At 46.4% G+C, this 15,336-nt stretch overlaps 1 protein-coding gene across 3 annotated transcripts in view; it reads left to right on the plus strand.

Moving 5' to 3' along the window:
* Positions 1-842: 842 nt before the first annotated feature.
* The window catches only part of DCUN1D4 (defective in cullin neddylation 1 domain containing 4), a 79,452-nt gene continuing 64,958 nt past the window's right edge, over positions 843-15,336 (plus strand). For 2 of the 3 annotated variants that reach the window (XM_037530689.2, XM_037530685.2), the window contains exons 1-2: positions 843-957; positions 1,140-1,200. In XM_037530689.2, coding sequence (XP_037386586.1) covers positions 952-957; positions 1,140-1,200 — 67 coding nt within the window. In that variant the 5' untranslated portion in view covers positions 843-951. Of the gene's footprint in view, positions 958-1,139; positions 1,201-12,432; positions 12,528-15,336 lie in introns of those variants that run through there. The other variant, XM_054688495.1, reaches the window with a different exon arrangement.

Consider the following 15,336-nt stretch of genomic DNA (forward strand, 5'->3'; position numbering starts at 1 on the left):
GCCCTTTGGGGTGGACAGTACCAGCGTGTGAAGAACAAGGTACCCCTCCCTCTGGGCACACATAGCTCCCATTAGGTTTCATCTGCTTTGTGAACCATGTAAGCAGATTTTCTCTCCATTTATTTGCCCCTCCACTGTGCTTCAGTGAACAGTGCACAAACTGTGAGCGTACATAGCAGCTGAGCCAGGTTCCCCTCTTGGAAGCTCTCAGAAAACTGTGTACCTTTTCTCCTCACTACTAGGAAAGACAGCAGTTTTTCTTTGCTTGCACGCTTACTTAAAGAATGTCTCATAAGCCCCATGAGGACAGCAATTGCATTTGTTTTTTCTCAGCATGTTATTCCTCTAGCCCAGTGGTCTGGCACATCAAGAGCTCTTGATAAATAATGGTTATTTCATGAATAAATGAATGAGCAAGCAAATGTGTGTTTATTTTATTTATTTCTCTTGGACAGGCTTTTTCTATGAGTTGGGAGACATGGTTGCTGGCAGCTTATCAGTCAACAGACAAAACTGTTACTTCTTAATTCTGACTCTAATATTTAAATTCCATGGATGAATGCTAATGGTCCCAGCTGAGATCACATAGTCACTGGAAGAGGCAAAAAGATTGACAATCCCATCAAAGTTTTGTTTGATGAATGGTGTGATGGGCATTTCCCCAAATGAAGAGGGAGCAGTCCTGGCAAATGAGGGGAGGGCTGGACATGAAACATACTTCCAGATGCCCTTCAGCAGTCGTTGACTGGCTGTAGACTGGTCACTTCTGGGTCTTTGTTTCCTCACCTGTGAAAGAGGGAATGTGCTGAGCTCACCTCTGAGATAGTTCAGCCCAACGTTCTATTCCCTTTTGTTCTGGTTCTGTTTCCTCCTGCCAAATTCTGTTCTAGTGCTGTAGGTGTTAAGTGGAAAAAGACATGAACGTGGGCAGCCTCAGTCAAGGAAGGCTTAATGGAGGTGAGCTTTATGTCAAGTTGGAAAGTCTGAGGAGGAGCTATATATGGAGAATGTTCAGGGTGGCGGGCTGGCAGGGGACGGATGTTAGCTATTGGTGGTGAGTCTTTTGTTAGGAGTCTTTTTTAATGTAAATATCTTTGTTGGTGGTACCATGTTAACTCATCTGTACTTCGCCCTGAAAGTATATCCCAGAACAGCAAGTCGGTCATTCACGAGGATCTGAGGGAATGCGACCTTGGACAGGTGAGTTGTGATCATCCGAATCGGTCCTGGTACACGTGTCTCTAGGGTGTATGAATGAATTAGGCTGGTGGCCTTGGGGCCTGTGCTTTGCCTATGGGCTGGATGGGGCATGAGAGAGGGAGGGGGTTTGACTCCAACAGCAGGAGAGTTAACTCAAGGAAGACAGAATTATCTCCATTTCATGACACTAAAATGGCACGAGGCTCCTATACACACAACTGGCACTGAACCCTCCCCAAGATAGTTTTTTTTTTTTAAAAAGATTTATTTATTTATGCATGCAAGAGCCAGGATATAGACCAGAGGTGGGGGGGGGTGAGAGGATTCACCAGAGACAGAGTGGGGAACAGAACAGGCAGACTGACTGAAATACACTGCTGAGGGGAGCAGCGGGTGAGGCAGGAGAGGTCTGCCTCGCCATGTGGGTAGCTCCCTGGCTGGGGATCGAACTCGTGCTGCAGAGGATCACACAGCTTCACGGTGCGGTACTTAACCCCTTGCACCACGAGGGAGGCCGCCCTCCCCAAGATTGTTAAGTAAAATCTTCTCGGCACCTCTCTGTTCCCTCCAAATCTTCAGGCAACTCCTCTGTGATTTTCCTCAAGGAAAATGATTAATTTCATTTTAATCATCCTCAGTCTTAGTGAGGTTGGCCTTCACTCAGTAAGGATGGCCTCACGTTGAAAATGGGAACAGTCTGTGCAGGAGGCCCATTCACCAGATGCCACCATGGGGGAGCCTTGGGTACTAGCAAGGGGAACTGGGAAAAGGGAGAGACAGTCACCAATTGGGTGGGAGGAGGGGCAAGTGGCCCAGTTCTGACCCGTGAGCAGTGTGATCCTTTAATGCCCAACACTCTGCTACTTAGGGTCTCTCTACACACCCCACATGTCGTCTTGTGCCCATCTGTTTCAGAAGCAAGAACATAAAGTTCCATAGCTGGCAACTGGGGAGACTGTTGATGGTGCCACTAATGATGAGCGGAGAGGACACAACACATTTCCCTGGGTCTCCTAGATCTGTACCTAGTGGTGCTGAAAAACCCAGTACAGTGTCCACATTAAAAGACTTGGGGTGTCTGTTGGGGGTGAAGGGAGGGTAAGCAGCCCTCTTCAAAATGCTATATAAGCAGCACTATTTACAACAGCTAAGCTATGAAACAACCCAAATGCCCAAAAATAGATGACTGGATCAAGAAGATGTGGTACATATACACAATGGAATATTACTCAGCATTCAAAAAAGATAAACTCATGTTATTTGCAGCAATATGGATGGAGCTGAAGGGATCATCCTCAGTGAAATAAGTAAGAAAGAAAAAGAAAAATACCGGATGGTCTCACTCATAGCAGGAATTTAGAAAACCTAAATAAGGGGCCAAGAAAAAGACTAATTATAATAAAGTAAAAATCAAAATCAACAAGCAACTATAAGCCAGAGCACACTGGGAGGGGGGGAAGGAGGGGAGAAGGAAAGAAGGATTAGGGTCAAAATAAGGGGGGTGGGAATTACATGGGAATATAACCAAGATGAAAATGCATACATTGTGCAAAAATGAAAAATGATGTAAAAATATATAAAATAAAATTAAATAAAATAAATAAAATGCTATATAAAGAAATAATATAGCTTAATAATTAAAAATACAGATCTTCTGAAGCCTGGATATAATTCTCCCAGGTCTTCCACTGACTAGCTGTGTCTTTGGGCATTACCTTACCTATCTGTGCGCCTATAAAATAGTTTTTTTTTTTTAAGATTTATTTATTTATACAAGCACTGGGTACAGTCAGAAGCACGGGAGGGTGAGAGAATTCACCAGAGCCAGAGGGGAGAGCAGAGCAGGCAGAAGGACAGAAGTACACTGCTGAGGGGAGCAGCGGGTGGCAGGAGAGGTCTGCGCGCCATGTGTGACTCTCAGAACCGGCACTGCAGAGGCTGCGGGCAGCTTTGCAACCCAGCGCTTAACCGCTGTGCCACGAGGGGAGGCCCTCCTATAAAATAGGTTTAACCAAAGTTTCTACCACTTGGGATTGTTGGGACGATTAAATGAATGAATTTGAGCATTAGAACAGTACCTGGTGCCAACTGCGTAGTATTTAAGTGTTTGCCAATATTTATGTCCTCAAAGTTAAACTATATAATACTTGAATGGAGGCTTAGAACAGACTGAGGAGTTGGCCATAGAGCTTTGAAACCAGAAAAAATGATGATGAGATGGAGGGATGACGAATAAAAGGGAAGCAGTTATGACCTTAAGGTAGGGCTTTCAGGATGAACTGACCAGGCACCGTGGGAGAGGGCAGAGTGACTGGGAGGCTTGGAGCGCCATGGGAGCTGATCAGGACCTGGGGCCAGGGGCTGAGGGGGTGAAACAATGAAAGAGAAAGGAAAGGAGGCTGTGGGCAGGTTAGGTGTTGTCTATGTGGCTGAAAAAAGCAGTTTAGACAGCAATCCAGTCTGGATCTGGGGGGTGAGCAAAACTACCCCTGAATTTTTCTATGTCCAATACCTCTACACAGACTTGAAAATGCTTCCATGATCCAGTGGAGCCTGTCCTGCTTTCCCATTGCTCTACAGCCTGAACCACTGGTTTGCTAACAAAATTCCTATTATCTGAATGCAGGCTCGGATGTCAGTCAGACTCAGGAGGAAAACTAACAAAGGGGAACTAATCTCTCAGTAACAAAATTACTGATAGCCACTGATTATTCCTTAAAGTGCCTGGATTTTTAAACTCAAAATACTAGATTGTAAATTAAAAATGAATCCTAATCTGGGAATTGTTAATGTAGGGCGTGATGGGGTGAGATTGGTAGGTTTCAGGCCTTTGAGGGAGAGTCATTATTGGTGACTGAAAGGATGATGGCTCAGTGACTCTTAAAGGAGCTTGTGACTCTGGAAATGTCGAGGGCACATGCTTCAATCTATTTTGGCTAAGGTGGTGCAACAAAGTAAACTATAAGCATTCAGGTTAGTTGGAAGAAAATATTCTTTCAATTTGGTGAGTCAGTGATTTGTGTGTGTGTGTGTGTGTGTGTGTGTGTGAGTGTGTGTCCAAATTCTTTTCTGTTTCTATTGTGGAATCATTGTTTGTTTGTTTTTTTTTTCCCTTCAGTGCTGTGATCTATTGCTTTCTTTCACCAAAGTGACTCCTGTGGTAGCTTCCACTGGGGGTTAAGGTGTGAGTGTTGGGGGGTATGTGGTAGCTGAGGTGGGTATGACCAGCATGCAGGGGCTGGAATCTACTTAGTCACAGGTTTTTGACCTCCTATACCTTCTTTATTTCTAAAACAGGAGGTTTTTACTTCCACAACGTGTTATCACCACGAAGGAAGTGAGCATATATTTTCCACAGCTCCTGCCCTCCCCTTCCCTCCCCCATTTCTTACTGCCTTCCGCAGACTCCATCCACTCTCCCAGAATGCCTCACTTTGCCATAATGAGATGCTCGGCTGCTGTGCAGCCACGACGTCTTGAGATGGATGGGGCCTTCTGTGCTGCCCTGAGAGGGATGTTAAAAAGACATTGTATTCATGGAAAAAGGCTAGAAAAGACGAGGAGAAATGAGAGCCTGACAACACACAGAAGCCATTGTCCAAGTGAAATGGTTATTCTTTCCGTCCATCCCCTTGCTGGAGTAAGTGAAGCAATGCTATATTTATGAAAGTCACTATAAAGGTCATGCAATTGTTTAGATTCAATTGGAAAATTACACCTTCTGAGATGAAATTTAATGCAACATCATTAGGACTTGATTAGCTCAATACGATTAAGGTGAAAATATCCAATTCAGAGAAGAACATGTGGTAATGAATGAATACATTTTTATTCAAATACCCCATTAAATCCTTAGGCAGGTGTGATTTCCATAAAATAGAAAGCCCTGGTAAAAAAGAAAAGTGTCTGTTAAAGCATCCTGTAGATCTGCTGGAGAAAAAGATTAGCCAGAAAAAGGGGGGGGGTGAAGGGGAGGGTTATTGATGCAACCCTAGTAGTCATGTGTTAAGAAATGTTGAAAGTTAGAAATAGTTTTAAAAATATATGAAATTTTCTCTATGTAAGAGGGACCAAGAAAATGCACAGCTAAATGAAATTGAAACACTTGTCAAATCTCAGTATAATTTGAAAGTTCTTAGTTTTGAGAGCTATAGATGGCTGCTGCATAAAAAAAGAAACCAGGATTTCTAGATAATTTAAAAATACACACTTTTCACTTGAAATAATCCCAACATAAAAATTAGCTAGGGACTCCCCGGTGGCGGTTGAGCGCTGGGCTGCAAGGCTGCTCTCAGCCTCTGCAGCACTGGTTCGATTCCCGGTCGCTGGGGAGGGTCCCACATGGCGCGCAGACGTCTCCTGCAGTGCTCGCTGCTCCCCTCAGCGTTGTACTTCGTCGGTCTCCCTGTTCTGTTCCCCACTCTGGCTCTGGTGAGTTCTCTCACCCTCCCGTGCTTCTGACTGTACCCAGTGCTTGTATAAATAAATCTTAAAAAAAAAAAAAAATTAGCCAACTGCACCTCACAAGATTGCACTTAGTTTACGGGGAAACATTTGAAAGCATTACATAATTGGTGCTCAAATATTCATTCCTGCTTGCCTCCCCTACTTTTATAGTGCTTTTACACATTTTATCTTATTTAGCCATTATGTATCCCTTGAAGGCATTAACCCTATTTTTATAGATGAAGGAACTGAGGCTCAGACAAATTTAATTCTTGTTCAAGGGTTTAAGTGGTAGGATCTTGAGTCTTCATCCAAGCTGGCCCAAAGGTAATGCTTAAAGATATTTTCTGCCTTTGCCTCTGGTATAACAGATTAAATAACTGTTATACCAGTAATTGTGGTTGTCAGGGATGGGTAAATTACTTCATAGTACAAGCAAGGGAACTCATTCATTATGGGAACACAAATGTGTCTCTGTTCACAGAGAATCCCCTCCAACTTATTACTTTTTTTTTATATAAGATACCCTCTCTTTATATTTACAGGAAATTCCTATATCCATTTGAACTTTCAGTAAATCAATTTTCATTAAGCTCGTTTTCAAAGTGTCTGAGCGTCCTGGCATTGATTTTTTTTTCTTTACTGTGTAAATTCTCAGATTTCAGTTTCACATAAGGCTAATTTCACATTTGGTGTTATGTGGACCCTTTGTATACTAAGGCAGTGTTCACTGTATACTCCAGATGAGAGGAAGAAAGTCAAGTTAATGAAGCATAGTCAAAGATGAGAAAAGAAAGATTTGGAATGAGAAGTTGGATATGGGGGTACTGAATATGATTGATGAGTAATACTACAGCTAACATTTATTGAACCAGGTACTTTTACATGCTTTACTTGTATTTATCCATTCACTTAATTCTAACTATACAAGTAGGTCCCATTATTTCTCTACTTTTCAGATGGGGAAATCAAGACACAGAGATGTAATTTGTCTCAAATGGTAGAGCCAATGGGATTTTAATCCAGGAATTTGCCTCCAGAAAGCCTAGGTTCTGCTTCAAGAAAAAGGCAAAAATGCTCCCAAAGCTAAAAAGCCCAGTGTAGAGTTGGTTCTAGAAAGCTCCATCTATTGAGTTTAAGAGATGCATTATAGCACCAATAAAGGCTGATGAAAAAATGGAAGTCGATTGAGTGTACATTTTAAGCCCACATGATACGGGCCCATCAGTACTCTGAAATAGCCTGTAGGGAATATACACAGATCCCTTGCTTGTGTTTAACAGTTGGTGTTAAGATAGGCTAGGGGAAAGAAGGCTGGTAAAAGAAAAAGTATAGTAAAGCAAGATAGATGGCAAACAATGCCATCTTTAAACTTATCAGTCACTAGCAGTTTTTTTTTTTTAAGATTTATTTATTTTTTATTTATTTATACAAGCACTGGGTACAGTCAGAAGCGCGGGAGGGTGAGAGAATTCACCAGAGCCAGAGCGGGGAGCAGAGCAGGCAGAAGGACCGAAGTACACTGCTGAGGGGAGCAGCGAGTGGCAGGAGAGGTCTGCGCGCCATGTGGGACCCTCCTCCCGAGGCCGGGAGCAGTGGGGATTGAACTGGCGCTGTAGAGGCTGCGGGCAGCTTCGAAACCCAGCGCTTAACCATTGCGCCACCAGGGAGACCCAGTCACTAGCAATTTTGAGGCAAGGTTGTCTTTTCTATTAATTAATGATTGGGACTTGACAGTACACAAGTATTAGAAAACATTTTTATTATCCTAGTAGTGTCTGGCTAGTGGCTATTTGCAATACTGTCCTATTATATTATTATATATGTAAAAAGTTCCATTCTTATGGAAATTAAAGCTTAACAGATAAAATTTGTTCCGAATAATGCAGGCCATTTAAGGTTAAAGGGTTAATTCCAACAGGTGAAAGCAACTGTCCTTTTCACTGATATACCAGAGTAGAAAATATACTATATTCAGCAGAGTCTCCTTATATACTCTGGATAATTAATCTCATTAAGTAGAGAGTTGCTGTTGAAATATGGTGAGAAGAACAAATTAGATAACAAAAACAAAACTTGGAAATAATCTGACTCATATTTTTCATAATATTTACTTGTAAAGGTAGCCTGGATAGATAGATGTTCTACTCCAGAAAAAGGCCCTCTAACTGGAAAGTGCATTTAAGTTTCTTTTTTAATTTCTATATATATTTTACATAATTATTCAGTTTTGTACATTTTGCTTTCTCCTCTCAGGTGTAGTCCCCATAAAAGTCCCACCACCAAGTCACCTGTGAACCATCACCAATCACCATAGTCTCTTGTGCTCTTCCTGCTCCTGTTTTAATCCCTCTCTCTCCTCCTCCCCTGCTTAAGTTGCCTGGTAGTTCTGTCTTTTTTCCCCCTTGATCCCTTATCTGGTTCTCCTATATTCCTCCTATAAGTAAAACCATTCAATATTTTTCTTTTGCTTCCTGATTTATTTCCCTCCAGCTCCATCCATGCTGCTGCAAATGGCATGAGTTTATCATTTTTGATTGCTGAATAGTCTTCCATTGTGTATATATACCACATCTTCCTGATCACCATCTCTTTTTGGGCATTTGGGTTGTTTCCATATTTTAGCTATTGTGAATAGTGCTGCAACAAACATAGGAGTGCAGGTTTCCTTTCAAATTAATGTTTTTGTGTCCTTTGGGTAGATTCCTAGAAGTGGAATTGCTGGTTCATATGGCAGCTCCATTTGTAGTGATTTGAGGAATCTCCACACAGCTTTCCTTAGTGGTTGGACCAGTTTGCATTCTCACCAGCAGTATAAGAGAATTCCTTTTTCTCCACATCCTTGCCAGCATTCATTGTTACCATTTTTTTGGTAAATATTTGCCATTCTCACTGGTGTGAGGTGGTATCTCATTGTGGTCTGATTATAAGTGATGTTGAGCATTTTTTTCATATACCATTTGCAGGCTATTTGCAACCACTCTAATTTTTAAAAGAACATTCATAACCATATTATTGTGTATTATCACTACATCTCTCAAGTATTTAGGACATATAGTAATCTGATTAAAAAGAGAAAAAACTGAAAGTCAGTATGGGAATATTATCACACATGCATGTAGGCATTTTGGCTACTTAGGGGCACTATTACTTATCAGCTTGGTGGCAGGTTGCTGAAGCTCTCTAATTCTCAGTTAATTTATCTGTAAATTAGAAATAGCATTAGTTGTGTTGTTGTGAAGTTAGGGGAATAATTTACAAGTAAAGTACTCTAAGTGTAGTGCCTATTTTATGATTTGCACTAAAAAATGTTGTTAATGTTTGGGTCAGTTAAAGTTTGGAGAAATTAACTATCCTAAGCTCTATGGATATGTTTTATCATCATCATCATCATCATCATCATCATTTCCACTTTCACATCCTGGAAACCCACTGAACTTGACTTTTGTAACTAGAGCTCTACATCCTGGCTCAGATATGAGGCCAAATTCCTTTGTTCTTTTCATGCCATGTTTTTTCTCATTATCTTCAAATCTTACTGGGTACACATTTATTTGTCTGAGCAGATCCAACTTAATTTTAGTCTTGAGAAAAATGCCATTCCCCATTCTGTATCCCCAACTCCAACACATACAGGAAAATCATGCCATAGTGGGATTTGTAGAAAAGTTTTAAAATTTGGTTAAAGAGCTATGTTATTCTTCCTCTCACTAGACTTCTCATACCAAATTCTAATCTAAATTTAGGGCATTTAAAAATATATCTGATTAAATTAATATTATACAACTAATCAAAGAGCCGTCAGTTGACACCAGGTAACTTGTTTTAATATCACCTTAAATCAGTAACCAGCTGAGTAAAATGACATAGAGAATGCATTTCCAAATATCTCTATCCGTCACTGTCCCTAGACAATTGCTAATTTTTTTCTCTAAGGATTTGAATATAAATAAATGTAAGTGTAATATTTATTTCAGTAAACATGCCTATAGGGATCGAGTTACTTGGGAATGGTACCGATGAGGAAAAAAATGAAATTTTATTTAAAAATTCCTTATTGATTTCATAAAAAAGAGGGCAATGTTTCAGCTATGAAGTATAGAGTTTGTATTATATTGACAACTTTCTAATGGGAAGAGGGAGTAGTTTCTGTAAGTTGGAATTTGAAACTTTGATATTGGACAGTGTGGTAAAGGCAAAATGATCTGGTCCAGCAAGTGGGAAATGAATTTATTGCTTTGTTATTTATCAACTAGCTGACTGACTTGGATTAGGCACTTAACTCCTTTAGACCTCAAGTCTCATATTCTTAAATGAGGAAGTTGTATTTGATAATCCCCAAAGTTCCTTACATATCTAAAATTTCAAATTATAGTGAACATTCAGTTCACTATAAGCAGCAGTTAACTAGTGCCTGCCATTTGAAAGCACTGTACTGGGTGCTAGTCATTTAATTATGCCAGTTTGATTATTCACAAAAACTGTGGGGCAGTGAGATCTTGCTAAGAATGAACTTTACCTCTTCATCCTCAAGCTATTTGCTGACTCTCTACAAAAGATCTGTGTAAATTACTTTCTATGTCTGTATTTGAAAATAATCAGATTGACTCATCTGAAAGCGATGCTAAGAGACAGGAAAGTGGAATATTCTATAAATTTCTGTGGATACCATGTTCCAGTAGAGTGCTGGGTGCTAAGGGCAAAGCAGCTGGCTGGTCCCTCATGTAACTTAACCATTATGTATATTAGCATGAAGTTAGCTGCAAACAAATCAAGAAAGCAAATAGCTAGCTAGAACAAGTTAATTGTGTGCTTAATTCAGATGTGTCAAGAAGCAGGCCCATTTCTGTACAAAAATAACTGTCTCAGCCCTTGAAGTATCATAAGCACCAAAAAAAAAAAAAAAAAAACCAACCCAAATATTACATACAGAAAACTGTGAACTTGTTATAAACTATATATAATTTATTATTTCCTAGATATAGAATTGGTTGAAAACATAAATAGGATAAAGAATGTAGGAGCAGCATTTTTTGCTCAGAATAAAAGCATACATTCTTACAATTAGATCTACCCAACAAGGAATGGCCTAGCTGAGATTCAGGAGGCATTCCATCTCTGTGGGTCCCTGTTGAAAGGTTCTCATAGGTCCCCCTTTTTAATGAGATTGTTGTCTACGGAAGGTTCCTTCTCTAACCAAGTGGATGAATTCAGGTAAATATCAGAGACTATGATTAGGTGAAGCGATTAACATGTTTAAATGATAGAAATTCGAGAGATATAAAATTATAAGGGTGTAATTTATTAATGAGACTTTAAGGATTACAAGGTATGAAGTCCAGTATCACACTGGGAATGGTGTGGGAAAGAGAACATGACTTGATCCAGTTATTTCAAATATCTGGTATTTGGTGTAACATTTATCGCCTGACTTGAAACCTTAAAGTCAGCACTCTGACACTCAAAATCCTTGGCTGTAGAAAGCTAACGCCACAACGACACGGGTTGTCTGTGGTGTCATCCATTCTCTGAGGGGGCTGGGGAATGCCTTGGCTGCCAGCTGGGGCCCTGGGAAACCGAAAAGTGTTGTCTGTGCTTTAAGGGGTAGGGCGCAATCCTCCGTTAATATCTACAAACATTGTTCAGCCACAACATGGATACGTATGCTGAGTACGTTTGAAAGGACTGAAGAAACTGCTCGGGATTCATGAAAATGGTGCAAATTCTTGACTTGAAGCTCAATGGTTAGAAGTCACCCAAATCAACGTCTTCCTCTGTCAAATACCAGCCAACAGTTACGTTTTCTGCATCGCCTCTCAGTGCCAACAGCTTAGGTCCTCTTAGTTTACGGTGGCTGTCATGAGGGCTGCTCCCTGCCCCCTGAACTTGCGGACGTGCCCGACGAGCACCCGGAGCCCGACGCTCACTGCGTGGCCCCAGACCACCTCGTGCACCGCTGGGGTGTCCCTGCAGAGGTGTGGTGAGCGCAGCGCCTGCATCCCTGGAAGCCTTTAGCTCAGCCTATCCGCGACGAAAGGCGAAGAAGTGTATGGACTCTGGGGAAGAAGTGCATTTCGAAAACGCGGACGGGACGGATTGCACAAGAAAAGGGAACCTGCACACCCCGGAGGAGGGTGTGCTGGCAATGCAGCCGCGGCAGGTCTTTACCCACCACCGAGCCGTCTGCAGCGGCCGGCGAGGGACGTCCCGGGCCGAGTCCGCACGGACGGGGCGCCCGCAGAGAGCCGCCCGGAGGCGCGCGGGGCCAGCCGGGGAGCCGGCCGCGCCGCGCTGGGGGAACGCAGACGCCCCCGCTCCGTGCAGCGGGACGCCGGCTGCCCCGGCTGCGCTCTCCCTTCTTGATTCTTCGGGGCGCACTTCGCGTGCTTTGTTTCGGAGGCCGCCCCCCCCTCGGAGGGTCTGCGCCTCCACCAATCCCGCCCGCCGCGGGGCGGGGCTTCAGGGTCAAGGTGGACCTAGTCCCCGGCCTCGCCCCTCCACGCGCTCTCGGACCCCCGGGGCTGAGTGACAGCAGCGCGGCCCAACCCGCGGCCCCCGAGCGTGGCCTCCGCCAGGGGCGTTGCGGGCTCGGGGCCGCGGGACCAATCGCTCCGGCCCTCGGGGGCGGGGCCTCGTCGCCGGCTCCGGAGCGGCGCTCGCCTCTCCCTCCGTCAAATGAGGGGCGCCGAGGGGCGGCCCCCGGGCCGCGGCTCAGCCAATGGCGGAGGCGAGGTGGGCGGGCCGGGAGCGCCCGGCGGCGGGTCCTCAGCGCGGATCCGAGGTGCGGCGAGCCGGTGGGGGGACCGCGAGGCGAGCGCGGGAGCCGGGCGGCGAGCGGGGTGTGAGCTGCCCGAAAATGCACTCGGATGCCGCCGCTGTCAGTGAGTAGCGGGGGCCGGGCCGGGCGGCGGCGCTCGCCCCGCGGCGCCCAGTCCCCGCCCCGCGCCGCCTGTCCCGGGAGCGCCGGGAGCCCCGGCCCGGGAGCCTCCCCTTCCCCCCGGGCCGGGGCCGGCGCCGCCGCGGGCAGCGTGCGGCGGGGGTGGGATGGGGGGAAGGGGCCGGCCCGCCGGGGAGGGCGGAGGTGAGGGGGGTGGGGACTGGCTTCATTTCAGGGTTGGGGGAAGGGGGGCGGGACGTGCGCTGAGGGCCGGGACTGGAGTGTCGGGGGTGAATGGAGGTGGCGGCTGCCGGCGCTGGCGGGTCGGGCTGGGGGGCGGCCGCGGCGGGGGGCGGGGACCGGGGGGCGAGGCGGGGAGCGGGCGGGCGGGCGAGCGGGGCGCAGGGGTGAGGGATTCCCGGGGGCTGCGCGGTGCGGGCGGCTCCGTGAGAAAGGCGGGTGAGTGCTGGGGGAGCGCGGGGGCGGGGACAATGGGAAGAAGGCTGGATGGGGGTGGGGAACAATGGGGTGGGGGATTGGGGGCAGCGGCGAGGGGGCCGGGGGGCCGGCGGGAGGCGAGGGCTGATGTAACGGGGAGCGAGACGGTGGGAGGGATCCGGGTGCGATGCGGGATAGTTGGGGAGTCCGGCGGGCGCGCGGGCGGGGCATGGAGGGTGCCGGGGTAACTGGGAGTGGTGAGTGGGGGCAGGCGGTGGGCTCCGGGGCGGAGCAGGTGTTGGGAAGACGGGGTACTCGGGAGTCGGAGGAGGAGGAAGTGGAGGGAGGATCGGGGTGGCGGGATGGGGGCAGGGGCCGGGGAGGTGCGGTGGGGGTGCAGCGCTAGTTCGGAGGCGAGGGCGGGTGGGAGGGGTCGGAGCTGGGGGGGGACTGTCACGTCCGGATTTGGTCTGCCCGGGGCTGGGGAGGGGGGTGTCAGACTGAGTTTGGGGGAGGTGCTTCCTTCCCCCCAGTAAGGCTGGGTCCCTGGAGGGGGGCGAGCCCTGAGCCTCGGGTGCGGGGCGCAGAGGGGGCGGGGCCGGGCTGGAGGGGCGGGGGAGAAGCCCCGGGGCTGGCCTCGGTCGGGGTGCCCCCCGGGGCGGGTGGGGAGCGAGGTCAGCGCCGGCGCGAGCTCGGGCTGCGGGACTGGGGGGCGGGGCAGGGGCGCGGGCTGCGGGTTTTCCGAGGCGGGAGCTGCAGGGGTCGGGCCCTGGAGGCTGGCTGCGGGGTTTTGCGCAGGGGAGGTGTCGGGGTCCCTGGCGGTCCTTGGGGTTGGCAGTCTGTGACGCAGTTGTCTAATTTCTGGCCGTCAGGTGTGGAGGCTGGTGTCTCGGGGACCTGCTTCCCTGCAGGGATGTTCGGGCTGGAACTCCCCTCCCCCACCCGCACCGCGCCCCGGGAGCTCGACCTCTCCCTGGCGTGCGGGGAGAGCGCTTTAGGGGTTTCCTTTAGGGTCTGGCTCAGTCGCCGGGTGTGAAGGGGAAAGACTGTCCCGCGGAATTCTGGGATTTGTAGTCCCAGCCGCGCGGGGCCGCGGTTGGGTTGGGTGCACGTGGGTAACTGTGGAAACGAGTCCCACAATGCAGCGCGCCCTTCGGAGCCTCCCAGCCTGCTAACTCGTGCATTATTCCCGGTGGACCGGAGCGCGCTCTCTGGAGGCGCGCCTGTCCCCCGGGATTGGAGCGGTTCACCAGACCTTCTCCCTGTGTCAGCAGGAGGGGGGGAAACCCAGCCAAGCGCAGTCTTTTAACACTTGGGTTCTTGATTCGCGAGTTAATTATTTCCCTCTGGCATTTGGTGGCCTTATTTGTAGATTCAGTGCTTATTCTGACCATCTAGCACACGTGTGGAGAAACATTCAAGATGCAACATAATCTGAAGCAGCGTTTGGGATGGTGTATCTGTTGTGGCATCTAGTGTATGTAAACACTAGGTTCAAAGGTTTGGTGTTATGTGTAAGTCTGGGAATGCGGTAGAGATTAATGTGGCCCTTGTGAAGATAATATAAATTAGGTGTTTTGTAGGTTTTGGGCTGATTGGATTGCCCAAGGATAAGGGGACTTTGAAAAAAGGTTTCGAAATGATTTGAGTGCGGGAGGCAGCTTAATGGAATTTAGGGTTGAAATGGACCCAATCGTAAGGCCAGAATGAAAATGTGTAGATGAGAGAAAGACTCTGATGTTTTCAGTTTTCAAAGAAGCAGATGGCAGTAGGGGAAAGTAAACTCGGTGGAGGAGCTCCTGTGTTTTTGTTTTTAGCTGCAGCTGTAATTCCTTCTCTCCACCTCTTTAAAATTAGAGACCTGCCTCTTTAAAATGAAAGACAGTTCTCTCAGGCTATGGATTGGCCAGACATTACAGTCTTTGCTGGTTCCTTTTACTTTTTTCTGTGCTGTGACTCCAGAATCTTGTCTGTAGAGAGCAGTAGGATTAGCTCAGAGATGACAGATCATTATGTGATATGCAAGCTATGAAAGTATTGGTTGCATAATCACTAGAATAATATAATAATGACCACATGATTAAAATTTCACCAAGAAGTCCTAATATTTAAAACTTGGTGTAGTTACAAATACAGTGAACTTATGGACTTAATTTGAACCATGATTCTTTACATGTTGGCTGAAAAATTGTTCAGTGTGTTTTTCCAGAAAAGATTTATATCTAATATTTTACTCAAGCTTGTGGTGAAATATCCCTGAAAACCTTTGTGATATGCAAATATATAATATGAACATATCTTTTAAAATGTGCGTTTCATCCTGGAATTTGCTCTTGAATAGAGTAAAGTGTATGAGTTGTAAATGAGCTATAATT

The sequence above is a fragment of the Talpa occidentalis genome, unplaced genomic scaffold (assembly GCF_014898055.3).
Source record: "Talpa occidentalis isolate TD23 unplaced genomic scaffold, MPIMG_talOcc4v2.1 talOcc4.6, whole genome shotgun sequence".
NCBI lineage: Eukaryota > Metazoa > Chordata > Mammalia > Eulipotyphla > Talpidae > Talpa > Talpa occidentalis.